The sequence below is a fragment of the Psittacula echo genome (assembly GCF_963264785.1).
Source record: "Psittacula echo genome assembly, chromosome: 3".
NCBI classification, from domain to species: domain Eukaryota; kingdom Metazoa; phylum Chordata; class Aves; order Psittaciformes; family Psittacidae; genus Psittacula; species Psittacula echo.
In genome coordinates, this window is record NC_137736.1 from 63,939,072 (window position 1) to 63,958,245 (window position 19,174).

General features: G+C 41.8%; 1 protein-coding gene across 1 annotated transcript in view; it reads left to right on the plus strand.

Moving 5' to 3' along the window:
• The window catches only part of SH3RF3 (SH3 domain containing ring finger 3), a gene marked incomplete at its 3' end in the record, with an annotated part of 248,075 nt that overhangs the window by 157,710 nt on the left and 71,191 nt on the right, over positions 1-19,174 (plus strand). The window contains exons 2-3 of the mRNA XM_080614032.1: positions 215-490; positions 7,380-7,475. Coding sequence (XP_080470158.1) covers positions 215-490; positions 7,380-7,475 — 372 coding nt within the window. The remainder of the gene's footprint in view (positions 1-214; positions 491-7,379; positions 7,476-19,174) is intronic.

Sequence of the window (19,174 nt, forward strand, 5' to 3'; positions counted from 1 at the left end):
CTGATGTAACATGCTTAGCTTCTCGATCTTACCATCACACGCATCCTAGTTTTCCTGTGAGATGCAGGGTTTAGCATTACATAGCAGTCACCTGCAGTCATTGGGGTAATGTGGTCATGGATGATCAGTTCACTTGTAGCTGAAAGTGGCTTTAAGAATGCAATTGGTGCTGGCTCAAGCTTTCTTAAAGATGTTGCTTATTTTGTTTCCGCAGAGTGTTTCTCAACTTCCCTATGGCAAAGCTCTCTACACGTATGAAGGAAAAGAGCCTGGTGACCTCAAGTTTAACAAGGGGGACATCATCATACTGCGGCGGAAGGTGGACGAGAACTGGTACCATGGGGAGCTCAATGGGAACCATGGCTTCTTCCCTGCCAGCTACATCCAGTGTATCAAGCCCCTTCCTCAAGCTCCACCTCAGGGCAAAGCACTTTACGACTTTGAAATAAAGGATAAAGATCAAGACAAGGATTGCCTGACCTTCACCAAGGTAGGGGATTTTTTGTTGGGTTTTTGTTGTTGTTGTTGTTGTTGTTGTTGTTGTTTTCTTAAAGTTTAGAAAGGTGCTTCTAGAGGGACTGATGGAGCACGTGGTGTACTGGCAGCTGAGTCTGGAGCACAGTGGTGCTAGGACAACTGGGACATCTGCCTGGCTGCCCTGGGCAGCTCTGACCAGAGACCCCCTGTGCTCCATTTACTTCTTCCAACCGGTTTCTTGTATGAGAAAACTGAAGTTCCTGAGCTCAGGGACAGGGCTGACGTCCTTTATTAAGTGGGACATCCCCTCACTTAATATGCTGAAGGACATTGACATCTCCAGAGCTTGCTTGGTGGCCCTGCAATGTCCCACGGACCAGCTGTGTTGTGGGACTGGGTGGGCATGAAACTTCCTAACAGGGCAAGCCCCGTGTTAGCGTTGCTTGGAAATTGCTCTCATTTTGTCTAAAGGAGAAGCCAGTGAGATAGCTTGTTCCATGTACATCAAGATCAGTACAAACCCAATGAAACTAAACAAGTAGAACTGGCTACACAGTTTCTGAGAACATTTTCTTTCTAGAAAGCATACATTTCATCTGCATTGAAATGTTGTATAAGAACAACTCAATTTTACAAAAAATCTAATGGAAATGTGTCTTTTAATGTTCCTTATTGAATCAGATGTCGCAGTGTTTTAAAATGCCATTCAGCTTCAAAATATATATTGCATCATACCATCTACCAATTAGCAGTTGAAACATGCTATTATAATATGTCACAGTTATTTCCTGTTTTAAGGACATGAGGACAGTAAAAAACAGACATTAAAGAAACAGGATTTGTTTTTTAAAAAAACAAATTGTTTAATAAATTCCAGTTGGAATGAGAGAAAAATGAGGTATTGTAATTTCCTCTGGGTTTAAAATGTCACGTTTACCCTTTCTCCCCCACCTCCCCACCTGCTTTCTGTCTTCCTCTGCCCTTCCTAGAGTTTGTGTTGACCTTAGATGGGCTTCATGGCTATCAAGAAGCCCACAGTAAAATAAAGCATATCCCTTGATGTTAATTTATGGCACTGAATGCCATGGAGAACCTGTTCATTGTCATTTTCTGGTTTATTTCAGCTGTCTGTGGTTGTTATAGCATCACATAAAGTAATAACAGTTATGCTCAAAATGAATATGAAATAGGTGATAAAAATATCCTTCACCAGGATTTTACTGACCTCCTCTTTTGAGGCTGCTTATTATAGCTGAATGAATTACTTGCAGCATATAATTTTCTCACCAAATGTAACATCTTTTTCACTCACAACGTTTCTCTGCACAACGCAATTTCCTAGAATGTATACTTTCTCATATTTGTTTAACAAAAGACTTGTAAGCACTTTTGAGCCATAGCAAGCAAAACGTTTGATAGCAAACACTGCAAACCCTGTGACTACCCAGCCTCCCTGGAGCTGTGAATCTATGAAGGTGGGCTGCTTAGTGAGAAGTAGCAGCCATTCACTTACAGAAAGTTGGCCAGAAGTTACCTCTGAGATCCTATCAGTGAACATATATTTGCTGGCTTGTTGATCTCCTCACTGCTTGCCCAGAGGTACAATGATGACTTCTCTGAGAGTAATCTTCCTTGTCTGCTTAAGGTATTCATTGCTTGCTCAGTCTAAGAAACTTAATGGCTATGGCAGGCAGTGTGGACTTTTTTGTTAAAACAGATCCTTTCCTAGACACTTCTGCATTTGATTTATTTGGTGCCGTTTATTAGTACACCTCCTTTACAACAACTGATTTTGTACAACGATAGTTCTCATTTTCTTGGCTGTCCAATGCCATTCTCACATGGAACGTTTCTTTCTGCTATATAGCTTTACTCTCAATCCCCCAATTTTCCTTTTCTTCACCCCTTGTGTTACTGTCTGCATCCTTTTATCCCTGATGACTGTGTTTTCCCTGAGGGGGTTTGGTTTCTCTTCTGCTGCCATTTTCTTCTTTAGCTCCTTCCACTGCACGCACTGTCACCTTGTAACTGTTTTTATGTCTTCCCTATTGTTCTCTCTGACAGTGAATAATCTATTTTTCATCTCGGGACTTTACCGTCATGTTTTCATCAGTTTTCTCAATGCTAATTTTAGCTGTCACCTGCACTGATGAAGGTTCCTGTTTAGCCCAGATTTTAGATCATCTGCTCATGCAGTCAGTTCCTCTGAACAGAGTCATGAGCCCTGCATTGCTGTAGATGTGATTTGTCACTTGGAACAATAGTAATCATTTGAATACCTGAAAATACTGCACCTGATTGCAATTTCATTTACTCTATTTATTCTTTCCTCAGGTAGAGGGGTTGCATCAGCATGCCTCATACATCAGCATACAAACTAGTGTAACCTATTTGCGTCTTCCTGCAACTCATTTTACTCTACCAGACACTTGTAATTGCATTTTACTTATAAATATATAACAAAGAAGACTTTTCCTCTGAAAAGAAACTACAAGAAGGGAAGTCGAACATAGGGACTGTATCATTATGTTTTGTTGCTTTTTTGCTGGACTTTGCTTTTTCTCATCCCCTTTCTTACGATGCAGTCAGAATATGTCAGGCCAGTAAAAGAACGCAAAGGAAGGATATTTGGGGTTTCCTCTTGCTAGGTTGTTTTCCAAATTAAAATGCCCTGTTGTTCCAGAGGTGGATTGCAAGGAAATGAAGTCTGCTTTACACTCATCTTCATGAGCAGTGGTGCAGAGGGCTTCTGCCACTTACCCGTTTTCATCTCCTGTAGACACAACACCCTCCAGATAAAGGCTAAAGTTAAATCAAATTTAATACTTTTGTATGTGTAAGTATCAAACCAGGAGGGACAGGGAAACCTCTATCTCGAGTAGCCGGTGCAACAAAAAAAGCTCATACCTGTCATTCTCCTGTAGACTGCTCCCCCTAACTCCTCCTTTTAAATAAACCATGGCAGAGGGTCCCACCAGTGTTCCCTCCTCTGCAGTGGCTACAAGGAGATAAAACATATCAGATCTGTGACTTAACGTATTTTCCTTCAGTGTTCAACAGTGACCAGACAAACCAGGCAGTCAGCAGTTATTTTGCTTTCTGTAACAACTGACTCCAGCCTTGTGTCACCTTTGTACCAGTTTAACTCCAGTAGCTTCAGAAGCATTACTCCTGGTGTTTGCCTGCATGGTTGCAGTCAGCATATGGCCTCCAGAGTCTCCTTGCCTGCCCTTGGGATATACTCATTTAACTCAGCTTTCTAATGTCTCCTTCTTATGTGGTACCACAGTATGTGCCTGGGTTCCTGCTGTCTCTGCTTTAAAAATAATCAATCATTCTTTGGGCTATGCAATGTCTGGTACAAGCCATGTGCAAGAGGACTTTGCTCTCAGCTATAGCAGTGCAAATCTCAAATAATGGCATTGTGTAGTTACTCCAGCCTTAGACTGAGTCCAAATTCAGCTCACAGTTTTGTTTTGGTGTTTGACCACCCTTCACATGAGTTCATGTAGCAGGTGAGTCTCAAACTTGTCAAGGTAGCATCAACTGTTTGCCACACTTTATTGTTCATCACATTTTTAATACATCATCTCTTTTGTCCATTTTCCAACACTTCCATTACCAGCCCACAGCAGTGTCTGACAAGCATTGTGCTAGTCTTGGAGCCATCACATGCAATACTGGTTCCTGGCTCTGGAGCAGCATCCTAGTCCCTTAGGACTCAATTCCAACAGCATTTGCTGTTCACAGAGGGATCGTCCAGGCAGTAACTGGCAACTGGGATTCTCACACCAGCTGGCAAGTGTTGTAGTTGGGCACACTGAGCACCACGCAGTGCCATCCTGCCATCTCTGAGATATCCCCAGTGTTCTAGATGGAGTTGTTATCTCTGCTGAATAGCAGGCACATCTGCTTTGTATTGCTTCCTTAATGGCCATTAATGCCTAGAGTAAAAATCAGGTTGTGAATCATGACTGTTATTGGGCACAATTTTGTGCTGTTTTCTCAGCACAAGGGTTCATTTTTCCGTCAATCAGATTGCTTTTTAAGTGATTTATCTCTGACTCCCTTTCTGATAATGGTTATAAACTGGAACTGCAGGTCCCACCTTCCTGTCGCAAGGCTGCCCAGTCCTGATGAATAGTGAAAGACTTGAGCAAGTACGAGAGAGCAAATAATTAGAAACTTTAGCAACAGGCATAAAAAGAGCATGAGGCATCTTTGTCAAACTTCAGTGGATAACAGTGGCTTTTGAAGTGAGATTTGAGGTTTGGATTCCTTTGTGCTGCCTGGAAATCAATTTAGTACATGTGAAATAGTGAAATTCAGAAAGTTGAAGTAGTATGCCAAGAGATCTGTGTCTTTTTACTATTCATGATCCTTTTGGGAACCTTTCTAGGAATTTATAAGTAGCACGCCTATCCAACTAATTTAAGGTACTAAAATAGTTCATGCTGAAGCTTTCACCAGTACTGTCTATAGAATGATGTTGTAGGCTGTAAATTCAAAGGAACTTCCTATTAATAAAGAATTTCAGAAGATGCTTTGGGATTTGCTGTAATTCCTGGAGATTTTCAACACCCTTCTGCAGGCAAATTCTGTAATGGAAAGCATTCTCAAGGATTTGCACTTTGTTCTCCCACTGAGATACACATTTTGAATGTCAGCATACCTCAAGATGTGCAGCTATCTGACTTTCTCATATAAGACCACATTCCACAAACAGAATTGGCAGAGCTGAACTAAGATCGGCATATGGAAATGCTTCCAGATTTCATAGGTCCCTAGAAGGTAAAATTGGATGGGATCTTCAAAGGTCACTCATTCCATGCCCCATCCTCAAGTAGGAACAGTGTGGGATAAACCTTTCTGCCATGTGTCTGTCCAGCCTGCTCTAGGGATGGGATTGCATGGTGCCGTTAATAAAATCTAGTTAAGTGCTTATGGGGTTTTACAGTTAAGTTTTTTCTTACTTTCTTAAGTGTGTATATATATGCAAATATGTATATACACATATACATTTATATATGCATATGTATGCACACACACACATAGAATTATATATGTATACATAAACATATAGTGAAAATGCAGACCCATCACATTTTGGGTTTTTAAAAGGTCTGTAAAATAACTGAACAAATATAGAATGTAGAACACTCATAGCAGGTTCTTGAAGTGATGCAGTCTTTTATTTTCCTCATTTACCCCCTTTACCTAGATTCTAAACTCATGATAATCATAAGTCTTTTGTAAGAGCATGTGGAAACTTCGCAGAGATGTAATACTGTCAGCTCTTTACACAGATCAAATATGGTCTGTGGAGACAGGGCTTTGGAAAGGAATGCTATCTGTTTCTTCAGGAAATTAAATGCACAAATTCTTTTTGCATCCTTCCAGCTGCAATAAATAGCTGAAGGGCTCAGTCTGTGGCTGTTTCTCTGAGCATTTCCCCTAATGGATCATTCAGATGAATAATTTAAAGGAAACATTTAAACTATTTTGAAGCGCACGTGTTCAAAACGCACATGTTCAAAACCTGCAAAGTACATCACATCACATCCCTGTTCTGGTCATTTTCTGTCAACATAAATCCACAGTCTGAACATGCTGGAGCAGGAATTTGTGGGTTTTTTTCCCTATGTGAGCAGTATCTACAAAAAAAGCCCAGTTCCCCTCGCCTGGCTAGTTAACATGGATAGCTTGTTACATGGAGAGTGATAGACCATATGTAGCTCTTATTTTCCTAGAGTGAGTGGTAGAAATAAAGTGAGGACAGCAGGGAACTCTATCTCAGCTTTCTGGAGGAAGATGTTTTCTGCACAGGAACGGAGGAAGATTGGATGCCATGAGAAAATGAATGGCATCTCTGCAAACTTCACTTTGCAGCTTCTCTCCTTCTGCTCCTTTCCCTTGGCCATAGGAGATCTGAGCATCCCGGCAATGCCCTGCAGAGAGGGCTGCCTTCCCAAGCCTCTGTAGGAGCTGGTGCTGATTCAAGGCAGGGTTTAGTATGACAGCCCCAGCAGACAGATGTGTGGTAGCAGAAATCCATGGACAAGTTGAGCTGCTCAAACAAGGAACACTCAGGATTTGGTTCTAGTCACCTAAGCTTTTGCAATGACTGGTATGTTCTAGGTTTTAACTCTGTAAAGAGAAACTTTGAGCATATGAGTCTTACTTGCTCTTTGCTTAATCTCCTGGTTTATAATTACAATAAAATTCATTGTCAGTGAAATTTTTTAAAATCTCTTAGATTAAATATTAAAATGCCATTGGGCTAGAAAACAAACTTGTACCTAAACTGAAGCTGACCCAACAGCTGAATGTGACTTGTTTATATTATGTTATCCTTGGCTTTTTAACTAATACTTTTTTTTAAAAAAGGAAAACTGACTTTCAGTGCATCAGCAGTGTAGGCTCATTATTGAGCACCTTGTGCTATACTTTGTGCTTCTTGCTGGAAGTGCCTCCAGGACTGCCTGTGCTCTACTGCTACTTCCCTTTGAGTTGCCTTCCAGAGCAGCCAAGCACCACAGTGGGTTCTTGGATGCACAGGGGCACCTTCAAACTAGAGAGTTTCCAGCATTGGATTAGAGATCAAAACATTCTCCATGCAATGAAGTCAGGAGCTGCATATTCCCACGTGCTGTGTCTAGGCCCTTGGAGCTACTGATGGACAGCATAAGCTGCACCAGTCTGCAGGGTGCCTGGGGTAGAATGCTGGGCCAGGGATGCTGCTGGCCCAGGATTCAGGCGGCATTTTTACCTGGCTTATGGCCTCTTCTGTGTGCTCTCTCCCTAAGCTGTTAAGTTGGTAACTAAAAACTGGCATCTTTCTACTGAAAAAAAAAAAAAAAAAAAAAAGAAAGATTATTTATTTTGTGCATCTCTGATTTTAGGATGAAATTCTGACGGTCATCAGGAGAGTAGATGACAACTGGGCAGAAGGAATGCTGGGTGACAAGATTGGCATTTTCCCTATCCTCTATGTTGAGGTAAGCTCATAAGAGGAGGTTATGGGTCCTGGTCTTGGTGTCTTGTGGGTTTTTTTTGTGCTCACAAGGACAGGATAACCTTGAAAATTCTTAAATGAGAAGGATAAATTACAAGAGAATAACTGGAAAGGGAATTTCTTGGTTGCTGTCCCCTCAGGCACTGAGAGGATACACTTGATTAATGTGGCCAGCACAATGTAAGCCCTGACCTACTGCTGAAGGCTTTCCACATAGCATTTCGGGTGTAATGTACACAAACATAAGGAAAACAGAGAAGGATGATTGCAGTTGCAATATCTTGCATACACCTGAGGAGAGGTGGGTGGTGCTGGCAGGTGGGAAGCAGCAGTGCAGCACAGTTCTGGGCCACCAACATAAGCAGGATGTGGACCTGTTTAGATGAGTCCAGAGGAGGCCAGGAAAACGCTCCAAGGGCTGGAGCACCTCTCCTATGGAGACAGGCTGAGAGAGTGAAGTTGTTCTGCCTGGAGAAGAGAAGGCTCAGGGGAGACCTTCTAGCAGCCTTCCAGTACCCAAAGGGGGCCTGCAAGAAAGCTGAAGAGGAACATGTAGTGACATGAGAAGAGGGAATGGCTTTAAGCTGAAAGAGGGTAGATTTAGATTAGATATTAGGAAAAAGTTCTTCAGTATGATGGTGATGAGACACTGGAACAAATTGCCCAGAGAAGCTGTGGCTGCTCCATCCCTGTCACTGTTCAAGGCCAGGTTGGATAGGGCTTTGCGCAACCTGGTCTAGTGGAAGGTATTCCTGCCCATGGCAGGGGGGTTGGAACTGGATGATTTTAAGGTCCTTTCCAACTGTAACTGTTCCATGATTCTATGATTCCCTGTGTGCTGGACCCATCTTTGTCCTAAGTACTTTCCCAAGATTATTTCCACAGGAGGCTTATTTCAGAGTAAATACTAAGACCTCATGTCCTCCGAGCAGACCCGTTGTGCTACCTCTTCTCACTGCTATGCAAACCTCCTGCTGGTGCACTTCCAGCTGGATACAGCTTGGGAAAAGAGCCACAGCCAGCTGTGCTGGCCCGTGGTGGCTCTCCTGGAGTGGCTCTGTTGTCTATGTGCCAGCTAATGCCTTTGAGGAGTTTCCTCCTTCATAGGTGAACCAGGGGTACAGAGAACAGACAGGAACCACGTGCATATGTATTTTTTCAGGGTGTCCCCACTCTGCACCCAGTACGCAGAGCAGTATCGCCCTGGCTCTGCTCCCAGGCACTGGCTTGTGCTGCTCTCTGGAGTGAAGTATCTCCTGTGCCCACAGCAGAGCCCACACTACTATGTGTGGTTCTGATGCCTGCCTCCAAAATTACTTCTCCAGATTTCTTAGTTAATGATTTGAGACAAAACAGAGATAATTAGTGCCTGACTACCTAATTATTAACTCCGACAATGACCAATTTGGAATAAACCGTCATTAATATACATTGCGTTCCCATGGTTGACAAGAACAATAATATTAAAACCAGAATGTGTAGGAGCCATTATTGGGAAAGCAGCTGCCTTGCATAAGTTAATGACTAGTTTTCTTCTATTCTGAATGCATAAGACATTTTCAGTCTGTTGTGATTAAATGAGAAAGCTGGGTTTCTCCCGGATTTCATCCTTTTTCCTTTCTCTTTCTTGTCCTGGGGGAGTGCAATATTACTGAACTTTGCCGCAGAGAGAGTGAATTGGGCACCTCTGTGCAGGCAGCCACCACTGCACCCCACCACCTTTCTCCAGGTCTAGTTTTGCCTCCAGGCTGTAAGTACTTGCACTGCCTATGCACCATACAGCATCCTGATCCCTCTCCTACACCTATTCTCCTTAACTACTTCTCTCACAAGGTGAAGGGCTCGAAGCCTCAGGAGAGCAGTCTGTTGGGAACATGGGCAATGATGTCTCACTTAAGTTGTCCTAGCACTAGCATGTCATGGGCAGCCACAGAAGAGCAGGAGGTAGCACTGTGCAATCAGAACACCAATGCTGGAAGTTTCTGGAGATGCAAACAGCTAGGTAGCCAGCACCAGGAGAGAAGAATGCACCAGGAACGTGTGTGTGCATATACATTCATGCACAGACACACACATATATAAAATAAATACAACTATATACACTTATGCACATATTTGTATATATATACACACGCATATATTTTATCTGTATAAATTTGAAACCTGGAGGCTTGAAAGGCCTTTTCAAATGAGATATCTGGGTGACATGGGCGTAAGAGTTGTGCCGTGGCTTGTAAAGGCAAAGGAAAATGATCCTCCAGACAGCAAAAAATCAGCCATCTATTTCATCCATGTCCTGGTGGATGGAGGCCTTGTTCTGAATATGAGATGAGCTTATGCAGCTGTTGGAGTTATACAGTTACTTAGCTGTTTCCATCTTCAGATGTTACTTTCTATTAAAAATGAAGAGGAATCAGCAGGCCAAATCCCAAAGAAGTTTTGAAAATCTCAAAGCCAATGTTTATAAAAAAAAAAAGTCCATTAAACAAGTGGTACTTGAATCTAAAACCACTCCTTGAGTCTGTCCAAGCCCATTAAGTGGTTTTCAAGATCTTGGCAAAACGTGCAGATTAAGCAAAGCTTAACTCTCACAGTAGCCTTCCACTTGTGTGAGCCAATCTGCCAAAGTGCGTGGGATTTCACATGGCATTCAAAGCCCTCCTCTCTGGATGGAGTGAATTCCAGCCTGGATCCCATCTCTAATGGCAGGCTCCAATGTCCCCAGCTGCCACCACAGTCCAGATAAGAGTTCTTACCACTGCTAGGGAAGTGAGAGCATTAGAAAATAAACCAGTCACTTCAACAACCTTAGAGCTAAGCATGCCAGAGCTACAAACAGGGGATGTAATTCTTGTTGTGGCTCTCCTTTGTTGAGACTTCGTCCTGGCAATGTGCTGCCATACCTCTCATGTAGATGCTTGCAAGAAAAGCTTTTGCAAGTGCTTTGTTACAAAGCATTTGCATACATAAGCTGCAGTGCAGTGGTAAGGAGGGGTGCACCACAGCACCAAATTCCTCATCAGGACCCCAGCACATGGGCTTGTCAGCTGGCCCATTAAAAGCCTGCAGCCTAATCTCCTTCATCTTCTTTCCACGCTGTGCTTACTGAATTTGAGAGTGGTCAACTTCTGTAAGGGAATCCTGTGAGGGCAACTTCTAGAGCACAAAAACAGTAGCTGAAGACATCAAAATATATCTGCTCCCTGCAGTGTTTTAGAAAGTCTATGTGTGGTTAGGAAGCATTATGTGTGGTTATCCATGCAGCCACATACGTGCAGCATGGCATCGATTTTATGTTTTGTTCCCTACAAGTGTCCAGCAACGGTGCTTGCATGCCTGCTGTGTCTGACAGCTCTCTGCAGAGAGACTTTTACCTGCCTCTGTAGTGTTATCTCTGTCCCAACCTCAGAGAAGCTACAATTGTATAAGGAATAAATATTTGCAGCTCACTACGGTGACTTTTACAGAATGAGTCACATACAATATGTGCTGTCATGAAGAGTTTGCACTATTTTTTTTCCTTATGTTGTTGCTGTCCTTTGTCTGCAGTAGAAGTCATTTGGGCTGATAATTTATGTTTTAATTTGTCTGCAGAAAAACACAACATAATCAGATTGATTCTCAAGGTGCCTTCTGTCCTGAAATAAACATCTTATTAGTAATCTGTATGGTTTGAAGCCATATTCTTGCTGGGAGGAGTTTTAGATCTGCAGGAATTCAAAGTCCTAACCAAATTTCTTTTATTTTACTGTCTTCAAGCTAGGTCCTTCATCCTTAATAACTGCTGTTATTATCTCTGTTTGGAGGTTGTAAGTAAGTGTTGTGCCTCTATGTGTAAAATTGAGAGTAATGAAGAATAAAGTGTGTCCTAATAGATTTAAGTGTCTGGGAATTAAATTTGAGGGCAATGGAGTGCTGAGTATTTGGAGGGTTGCATCCTGCTCAGATGGGCAAGAACTGGAAATTCAAAAAGCTCAGCTGTTAGACCAAAATTTCTGACTGCAGCCCCCAGTGCAAGGAAGTATTGACTGAGATCAAGAAGCCTTTAGAGTCCGTGGTAGAGCAAGGCAATTATGTTGAGCGCTACTGTGACTGTAATATCAGCAAATTACAATTGATGAAGTGCTGGCCCATTGTTTTAATGTTTTATGGCAGCAGGGGCACTGAAAGCTGTGATTAAGTAATATTAGGAGTTTTAAAATTCTTTTTACAGAGCAGTGAAGCACAGTAATGAGGATCTTCTCCTGTTCTTCACAGCCAAAAAGAGAAAAAGGTGGAAAAGATGTCTAGGAGAAGAAGGGAGGAGGAGAATGGGTGGAGATGATGATTTCAGTGCCCTGCAGCACAGATCTACAAGACTCCCCAGAGACCCAGGGGAATGGAGCTCTCGCTAGTCAGTATTTAAAAAAAGTTCAGCCAAAAGTAAAATAAAATCAAATAAAATCCAAAGCCAAATACACTTCTTAAAGAAAACAACAATTTTTCATTCCAAAATTAGCTTGGCAGAGCAGAGCACCACATTTAACGATTTTGTGCTGTACCACTGAAGCTACCAATCACCTTAAAACAGCTTAACCCATAGAGGAGACCCTGCACACATCTACCAGGATCCCAGCTGCGGTCACTGAATTGTTTCATTGAGACCCATCTTCCCAGCAGAATTTGTTCTTAGATGTGTAACTATGTACTTTGCTGAGAGTAACCTCTAGTTAGCCTGCAGATAAATGCAAGTGGTTGAGAGCTTCATGTGTGTGTCTGTATCTGTGTGTCCAGACTTGGAGGCTTCCAGAAGGAGATGAAGGGAGCCACTCTGCAGAAAGCAAAGCCTTTCCCATAGTCCAGCCTATAGACCTACTTGATTATTCAGCATTTTCCTAGTGGTGTGGCCCCCAATCTGGCATTGAGTCTGGATGGCACATTTTATACTTTTGTCTTTATATGCAGATTCCATCTTAGCCATTTCCCAATACCCTTCTGTCTCCGGTGGCAGTCATCACTGTTATATTCTTGAAAACTGAGATGTGTGAGTATAGGCATTTCTAGTTCTCATATGTGTTTTGACCATTTTCAATAACATCAACAAATAATTTTTGCCCTGTCCACTTCTTGTCCGTGTTTTCTCTCTCCTCAGTCTGTTTGGTTCCTCTCTTCAGCTGCAGGACAGATGGGTCGCTATGGGACTCTCATAATGAATTCAGCCTTGATGTCTGACCCATCATTTACATATGTGTGGTCTCTGTGGCAGCATACTCTGTGCCTTTCAGAGTATCTTCTATGAAATCCTTCCAAAAAAAAGGAGCATTAGACATTCATTAGACAGTAATGTTTGTTTGGTGCCCTGTCCAAAAAGGACATACAATCTTTGTTTTTAAGGCCTGACAAAATGGTTCATTTTAGCTTTGCTAGTATCATTTAATGCTAATAAAAATTGAGGCTTTTGAAAGGTAGGTAGAAGGAAACTAATGTAGATTATTTTAGAACAGCTGATTTACTAAATCTCAGAGGAGAAAATCCATCCCAGCACTAAGCAGGTGTAACACTAATAAGTTAAGAATTATACCTGTTAACATCAGAATTGATTTTTCTGTTCTGTCTCCTTTTGTGCGTCAGATAAAAATGGAATAAGAACTTTGTAAAGCTGACAATGATGCAAGCTGTAAGAGGTGTTCAGCTAATTTCTTTTGAAAAGCTTTATTGATAGGCATTTCAAGTTTTGTAATTACATTGTTTTATGACTTTTATTCCTGCACCTTCTTGTTTCTAAAAAGTTAGCTCTACTTGTTTTCCTCTTTCATAGAGTATCTTAGAATATTACAAGATACTCTTTGGTATCAGATTTCTCCATGAACAGAGTACAAAATACAGTTCCCGTGTTTCACAGTCAAACTAAAATATGCAGAATATGTATTGTAGGCTACAAGGGGGACCTCAGTACAGTGTAATCCTATACACCTAGTACTACTTCCACATCAATCTATGAATAAAACGTACTGATTGAAAGCACTGTTACACATATCTAAAGTAAAATAATTTAAAGAACTTATAATAATTGTAACATCAGTCAGAAGAGAGAAGATTGAACGTACAGTATATAATAATATAAAATTATATATATGTATATTATATATACATATTATTTTAAATCTATGGCACATCTTTTCTGCATAACAGCTCAATTTCTTATTTTCCCTTTTGCTTGTATGAATAAAGAACCAGTTGGTCTTTGAATTTCCTATGTAAAATGTAAATTTGCATGACTTAGGACATTTTTTATTATTTTTTTTAATTTTGAATAATTTATTTTTAAGTTTTCCAGGTAATTTCTAACATCCTTCATAACGTGATCATTCATGCAGATTCTGTAAGACTTTTCTTCATCTTTAGGACACAAAAACAAGCTGCATTTTCACCTTTTGACTTAAATGCCAGGTTTCCCCTACACTAGATTAGCTGAGCTACTCAACTCTCTAGACCTTTTCTAATCACTTGCTCCCTTCAGGCTATATCTGGATAAGCCCATGCAGGATCGCTTTCTGGTTTCTGCGTCGGGGAGCACGTTCCTCCGAAGTTCATCTCAGGTGGGCACCGCGGAGTACATACAGAGACAGGTGGGAGTGCTGTCACATTTGAGTCATCCTCCAGCCCAGACAGTCATGAGATCTGTGGTGAGTCGTGGTGATACACAGCACATAAATTTAGACATAGCCGTAGGTTGTGAAAGTTTGCCTTCTGGGAATTGACAGTTATAGTTACAGGTCTTCTGCCTGCATTCACATGAATGAACATTAGAAATTAATCATAATTAATTTATTCAGATTTATATGTTATGACCAATCTTTCTATTAATCAAAACCACATCCAAACTATTATCACCTGTTATTGTTTCGGAGACTGTTGAACCAGAAGTTTTCTAGCTGTCACATTCAAGAATATCTTTCCTGCCCAAGCCCCATTATGAGTAACATCTAAATTTCCTAGATTTTATTTTGTAAAAATAGCTTTCTAGGGTAATTTATAGAAGGTTTCCAGCCCAACCAACTTAAGCACACAATCTTGACAAATAAGACAATTTCCTGAGTCATTCAAAAGCATATATATATAATTCTTGTATCCATATGGGGCATTTTTGAAGCCATGCCTCGTAGGTGCCAAAAACTGAAGTGCAAGTGAGGTACCTCACTAAGATGGACTGACTTCTGCTCTTGAGCTGATAACAAGACTTTGATCTCTAGCCACAGTGCACTCAAGGATTTACAGCACTTCTGCAAAACCCTGCTTGCCATCCTTCACAGTGCAAGCTGACTGTGGTCTTACCTGCTCTGTTCTGCATGTGCTGCCACTTCCCTCTGGCATCGGCACAAAGCGCTACCCGTCAGCCCTTCCCTTTCCCTCCAACTTTCCTGAGTTATGCTTGTGCTTGAATACATGTCTTCTGGTCCTGGGTTCAATTCTGTCTCATTTCTGTTATTTCTAAGATGAGTTTTGGTTCCTGCCTCAAAGTTTATGCTCTCCTGTCATGGTCCTGGGGTTGCTTTTGTTACAAAAAAAGCACTAGTGATGACTCCCTCGATTTCCCTGGACAGAGAGAACTAAATGTCTTCACAGACTAACTGTTCCATCTTGGTAGATACTTTTCATCCATTTTAATTCTTTCTCTTTACTGTCCTTTCATCCTTCTTTTCACTCTCTCTTTTAAACATAAATTTTCCGTTGGATGGTAGGTGAAGAAACATCTGCTGAAGTGCAGTCATGCTGATGAGTCACACCAAGAAGCAGCAGTTCTGCCTTCAGTACCACCTTTGAACTGGGAAATACTCTTATCTTTCATAAGACCTTGCAGGTCTCTATGTACTGTTTATCTGACCAGCAGTAGCTGTAACTCTGCACGTGAGCTAACTGGACTGCCCCTTAGCATCAAGAGAGATGACCAAGTGCTCATAGGGAGATAAATAGGCCTTGCTGCTTAATGGAAACATCTAAAACATGTCAGATGAGCCTATATGTAGAAGAGCCTGTTTCTCTTCATCATTTGGGCAGGGCAGGCAGGGCCACCAGCTCCAGCCTAAAGGAGGGGGATCTATCCTTTGTCTTCTGCAGTTGCTTGGGCTGTGAGTCTGTGCTCTGCATGGTGTGAAAGGGAAAGGCTCACAATGCGCATTGCACATAAAACCTTCAATTTCACCAGCAAAGAGTCTATATTCAAGTGAGTTCTTCAATGCTATAGGCAATATTTATCAATTTCCAACAGTTCCTATCTGTCATACACCTATCAGTGTTTGTTCTGATTTTGCTAAGGAACCTTAACACTTCTCTGTCTTTAAGAAGCAACAAGGTGCCCTGAATGAGTAAGCTTTTGGCAGTGCCTAGACACATGCACAGCAAATCTTGGGGAGGCTTGGGTGCACTCTACCACCCATTATTTCCTTATTCTTCTCCTGGGATAGGTGAGGCTTGACATGGGTGTTGAAGAAGTCTCTTCAACACAACAAAAAAGTAGATGTTCCATGTGGTCCTGCAATGTTTCAAGTGGAAAAATGCCTCAGGCTAAGCATCAGCCCCCTTGGCCCTTAGGTCTTTTCCAACCTAGTTGTTTCTGTGATTCTATGATTCTATGACAGGACCAACTAAATAAATAGCATATTACTTAAGCTTTTGCCTGTGCAACAAATGTTTTGGACTTCCCAGTGGTGCTCAGCAGCCTCATAACACACAACCATTGGATTGAAATGTTTCCACAGCAGCACAAGTTTCCGAGGACTATAAATTAGCATTCCCCACTGAGTGTTGCCTGCTATCCTGGGGCAGCTCTAGAGCGCATCATCAGTAATCCAGTCTCTCTGGAGGAGGCATGAGAACAGGGCTTTTGTCTTTTCCAGCCATTGATCATCTCTGACAGCTTCTAAAGATTGCTTCAGCACTGATGAATTCCTGGGATCTTTTTCCTTTTGAAAAGAAAGTATCTTTCAGTCTCACTTACCTAGAGCTAATGCATGAATGTATGTTAAGAAGTTATATGTCAACAAATACATGATTTGTCTAGCAGTTAATTAAAAAGAAAATCCTAAAGGATTTAACTATTTCTCACACAGGCATTCTACATTTTGTTTCCTAGTGTTCTTGTTAGTGCATGTTGCACATCTTAATTAGCTTCCTTCTTGGGGAGCTTTCCTGGTGCCTTATAACTCTCAGTGTAGATATCTTCAATCCAAATGTGTCAGCTGCGACACTGGTACTGGGACTGCCAAAGAAAAGTGGGTTCAATATTAAAATCCCAGCCTGTTAAAGGACATGGAGAAGGTGGAAGCACACATTATCCTTTGGTGTGCCTGTGGTGGGTAGTGTGACCTCCATCAGAGAGACAGGGTGGACAGCTGATGTCAGTGACACCATAATTGATTTGCCAGGCAGTGCCTGTTAGACCCTGTTAGAGCCTCCTCTGATCTCTCTTTTCAGAAGATAGCGTGTTACATAAATATTATTCTGCCTTGGTGAAGAGTCACAAAAAGTGGTCGAGCTTGACCCTTTAAGCTTTCAAAGAGGAGTAGTTTTGTGATAGGATGAAGCTATGAATGGTTTTACTTCTTTCCTTACTTCTTACTGTGGCAGATCCTGGAATGGTCAAACTGTCTTTATTGTAGGGGCAACAAGACCCAGGAGTGCATGTGTATGCTGAACACATGCTTCAAAAACAAAAATAACATATGAAGTTGATTTTTACCCTAAAAATGTCATTAGCTATGCCAAAACCAGATGTCTGAGTTCAGTCTCGAATCCTCTAACACTTTGTTAGGTGTTAAAGCTGAACATTGAGAAAACCAAGTTCAAAAGACAAAAGGAGGAATCAGTACAAACAAATTCAAAACAAAAATCAGAAACAGGGGGGATAGTTGGAATTAATTTGAGGGGTCTCCATCTTTTCCAGATTTTCTCTAGAACATACAGGATTCTCAGAGGCTCACCCCTTTGTGTTTAGTCTACCCATGTAGAAGAAATTACATAGGAGTCCTTGGTTCTGCTTACTTTGCTAATTTACAAAGTAGATCGTCCCTTGTTAATTTTATGTTCTGCTGTCCATTTTTGGGTGTGATACTGGTGTTATTTTATTCTGACAAAAACAAGGGCTGCTGCCAAAGGGATTGTCCTTCTTTTACCTCATCTGTGACAACGCTTTACTTGGGGCTGCATGCAGAGATGGATGAGGGAACTCACCCTGTTGAAAGCTACTCCTTTAAGTTGTCATTCTTTTTTTACTTTCCAGTCTTATCTGTTCCATCATCCCATTTTCTGCACAGCCACATGAACATCCATGCTGATACAGGGTGGAAAGTGGGAGGATGGGATATGAGGACATATGGCATCTCACGCTCACTGCAGGAAAACATGACTGGGGCAATAACCCTCATCCACAGATACTCCGAAGGCAATGCTGCTGTTGAACTGTGCTTTAAAGCCATCATGCCAAAATGGTGAGGAATGTGGGGCTTTGTACAAGCAACCTCCTCTACCTTCTGGTTGTCCCTCAATTTATCTAATTATTTTATTAAGTTATAATTTTAGGACAAAGCAGCAATAGGTACTCCATAAACAAGTTTAATAATATTAGCTTCGGTTTAAGTAAGGCTAGAGGGAGTGTCCTGCTCTAAATCTGACTTTGAAGTCTTCCGATCTGTTTAGACACAATTGAATCAAGTTGACAGGAAATTTCATGAGAGAGGTTTCCATAATAGAATTTTTTCTGTAACAGAATTTTTCTGGAAACCTTGGGACGAAGCAGGAGAGGCGCCAGAGCATTCAGGCAGTGATGGTGTACTCATGCTGGAGATACTCTTCTCTTACCCTGTGGCTAAGGGGAGGGCACTGAGAAGAGAAGCAGCTCTGCCTTGTGTTACCGATTCGAGAGGAAAGTGGCTGTGCTGAAGGAGGGATAGCACTCCCTACTGGCCCTGCTTTTGGTGGGGAAGGTAAAGCTCCGTAGCATGTTTCTTTTCATCTTATTGATCCCTTTTCTGTGATCTTCTTCTACCCCAGCAGCAGAATAAGGGATTTACAGGCATGTCTTCCTCTTTTGTCCCTTTTCTTTTGCTAGCGCAAGAAGAAAAACTGTGTGTCTTCACTTTCACAGCAGAAATAATGGCCTCAGCATCTTCTGTCCGTGCTCCAGGCTTGTGGATAGAGGGGCTCGCCTGTTCCCAGCCAAAGACTTTTATTTCCACAGGTGCATTGCTCAGAAGGGAGAAGTGTGGCTGTATTGATTGATGGGTGCCTGTTTTTTCTCTCCCTTAATGTACAAATTATTGGGGTGGAAGGAGGGCTTAAACCACGACAATACATCATTCTTAGCAGTCCCCCAGGCTATGACAATGTCTGAGAGATCTTGGTACTGGCACTGAGCTTCTCTGCCCCTTCTCAGCAGTCGGGGGCTGTCATGGTTTAACCTTGTCTGGTTACTGTCTTGGGCCATGCTCTGTCTCAAGCCCAAGGTTTTGTCATATGGGGGTCCTTTAGGATATAAAAGGACTTTAAAAGGCTGAGTTTAAGGTCATAGCAAAGGCAGCTCCACACCACTTCAGAGATATATATGTCTGCTTTTGCGTAGAACAACTCTCACTCAAGTCATACCTGAGGCTTCAGTGCAGTACACAGTCATAGGTAGGTTAGTTAAGTGTGTGACTGTTCCTGTCT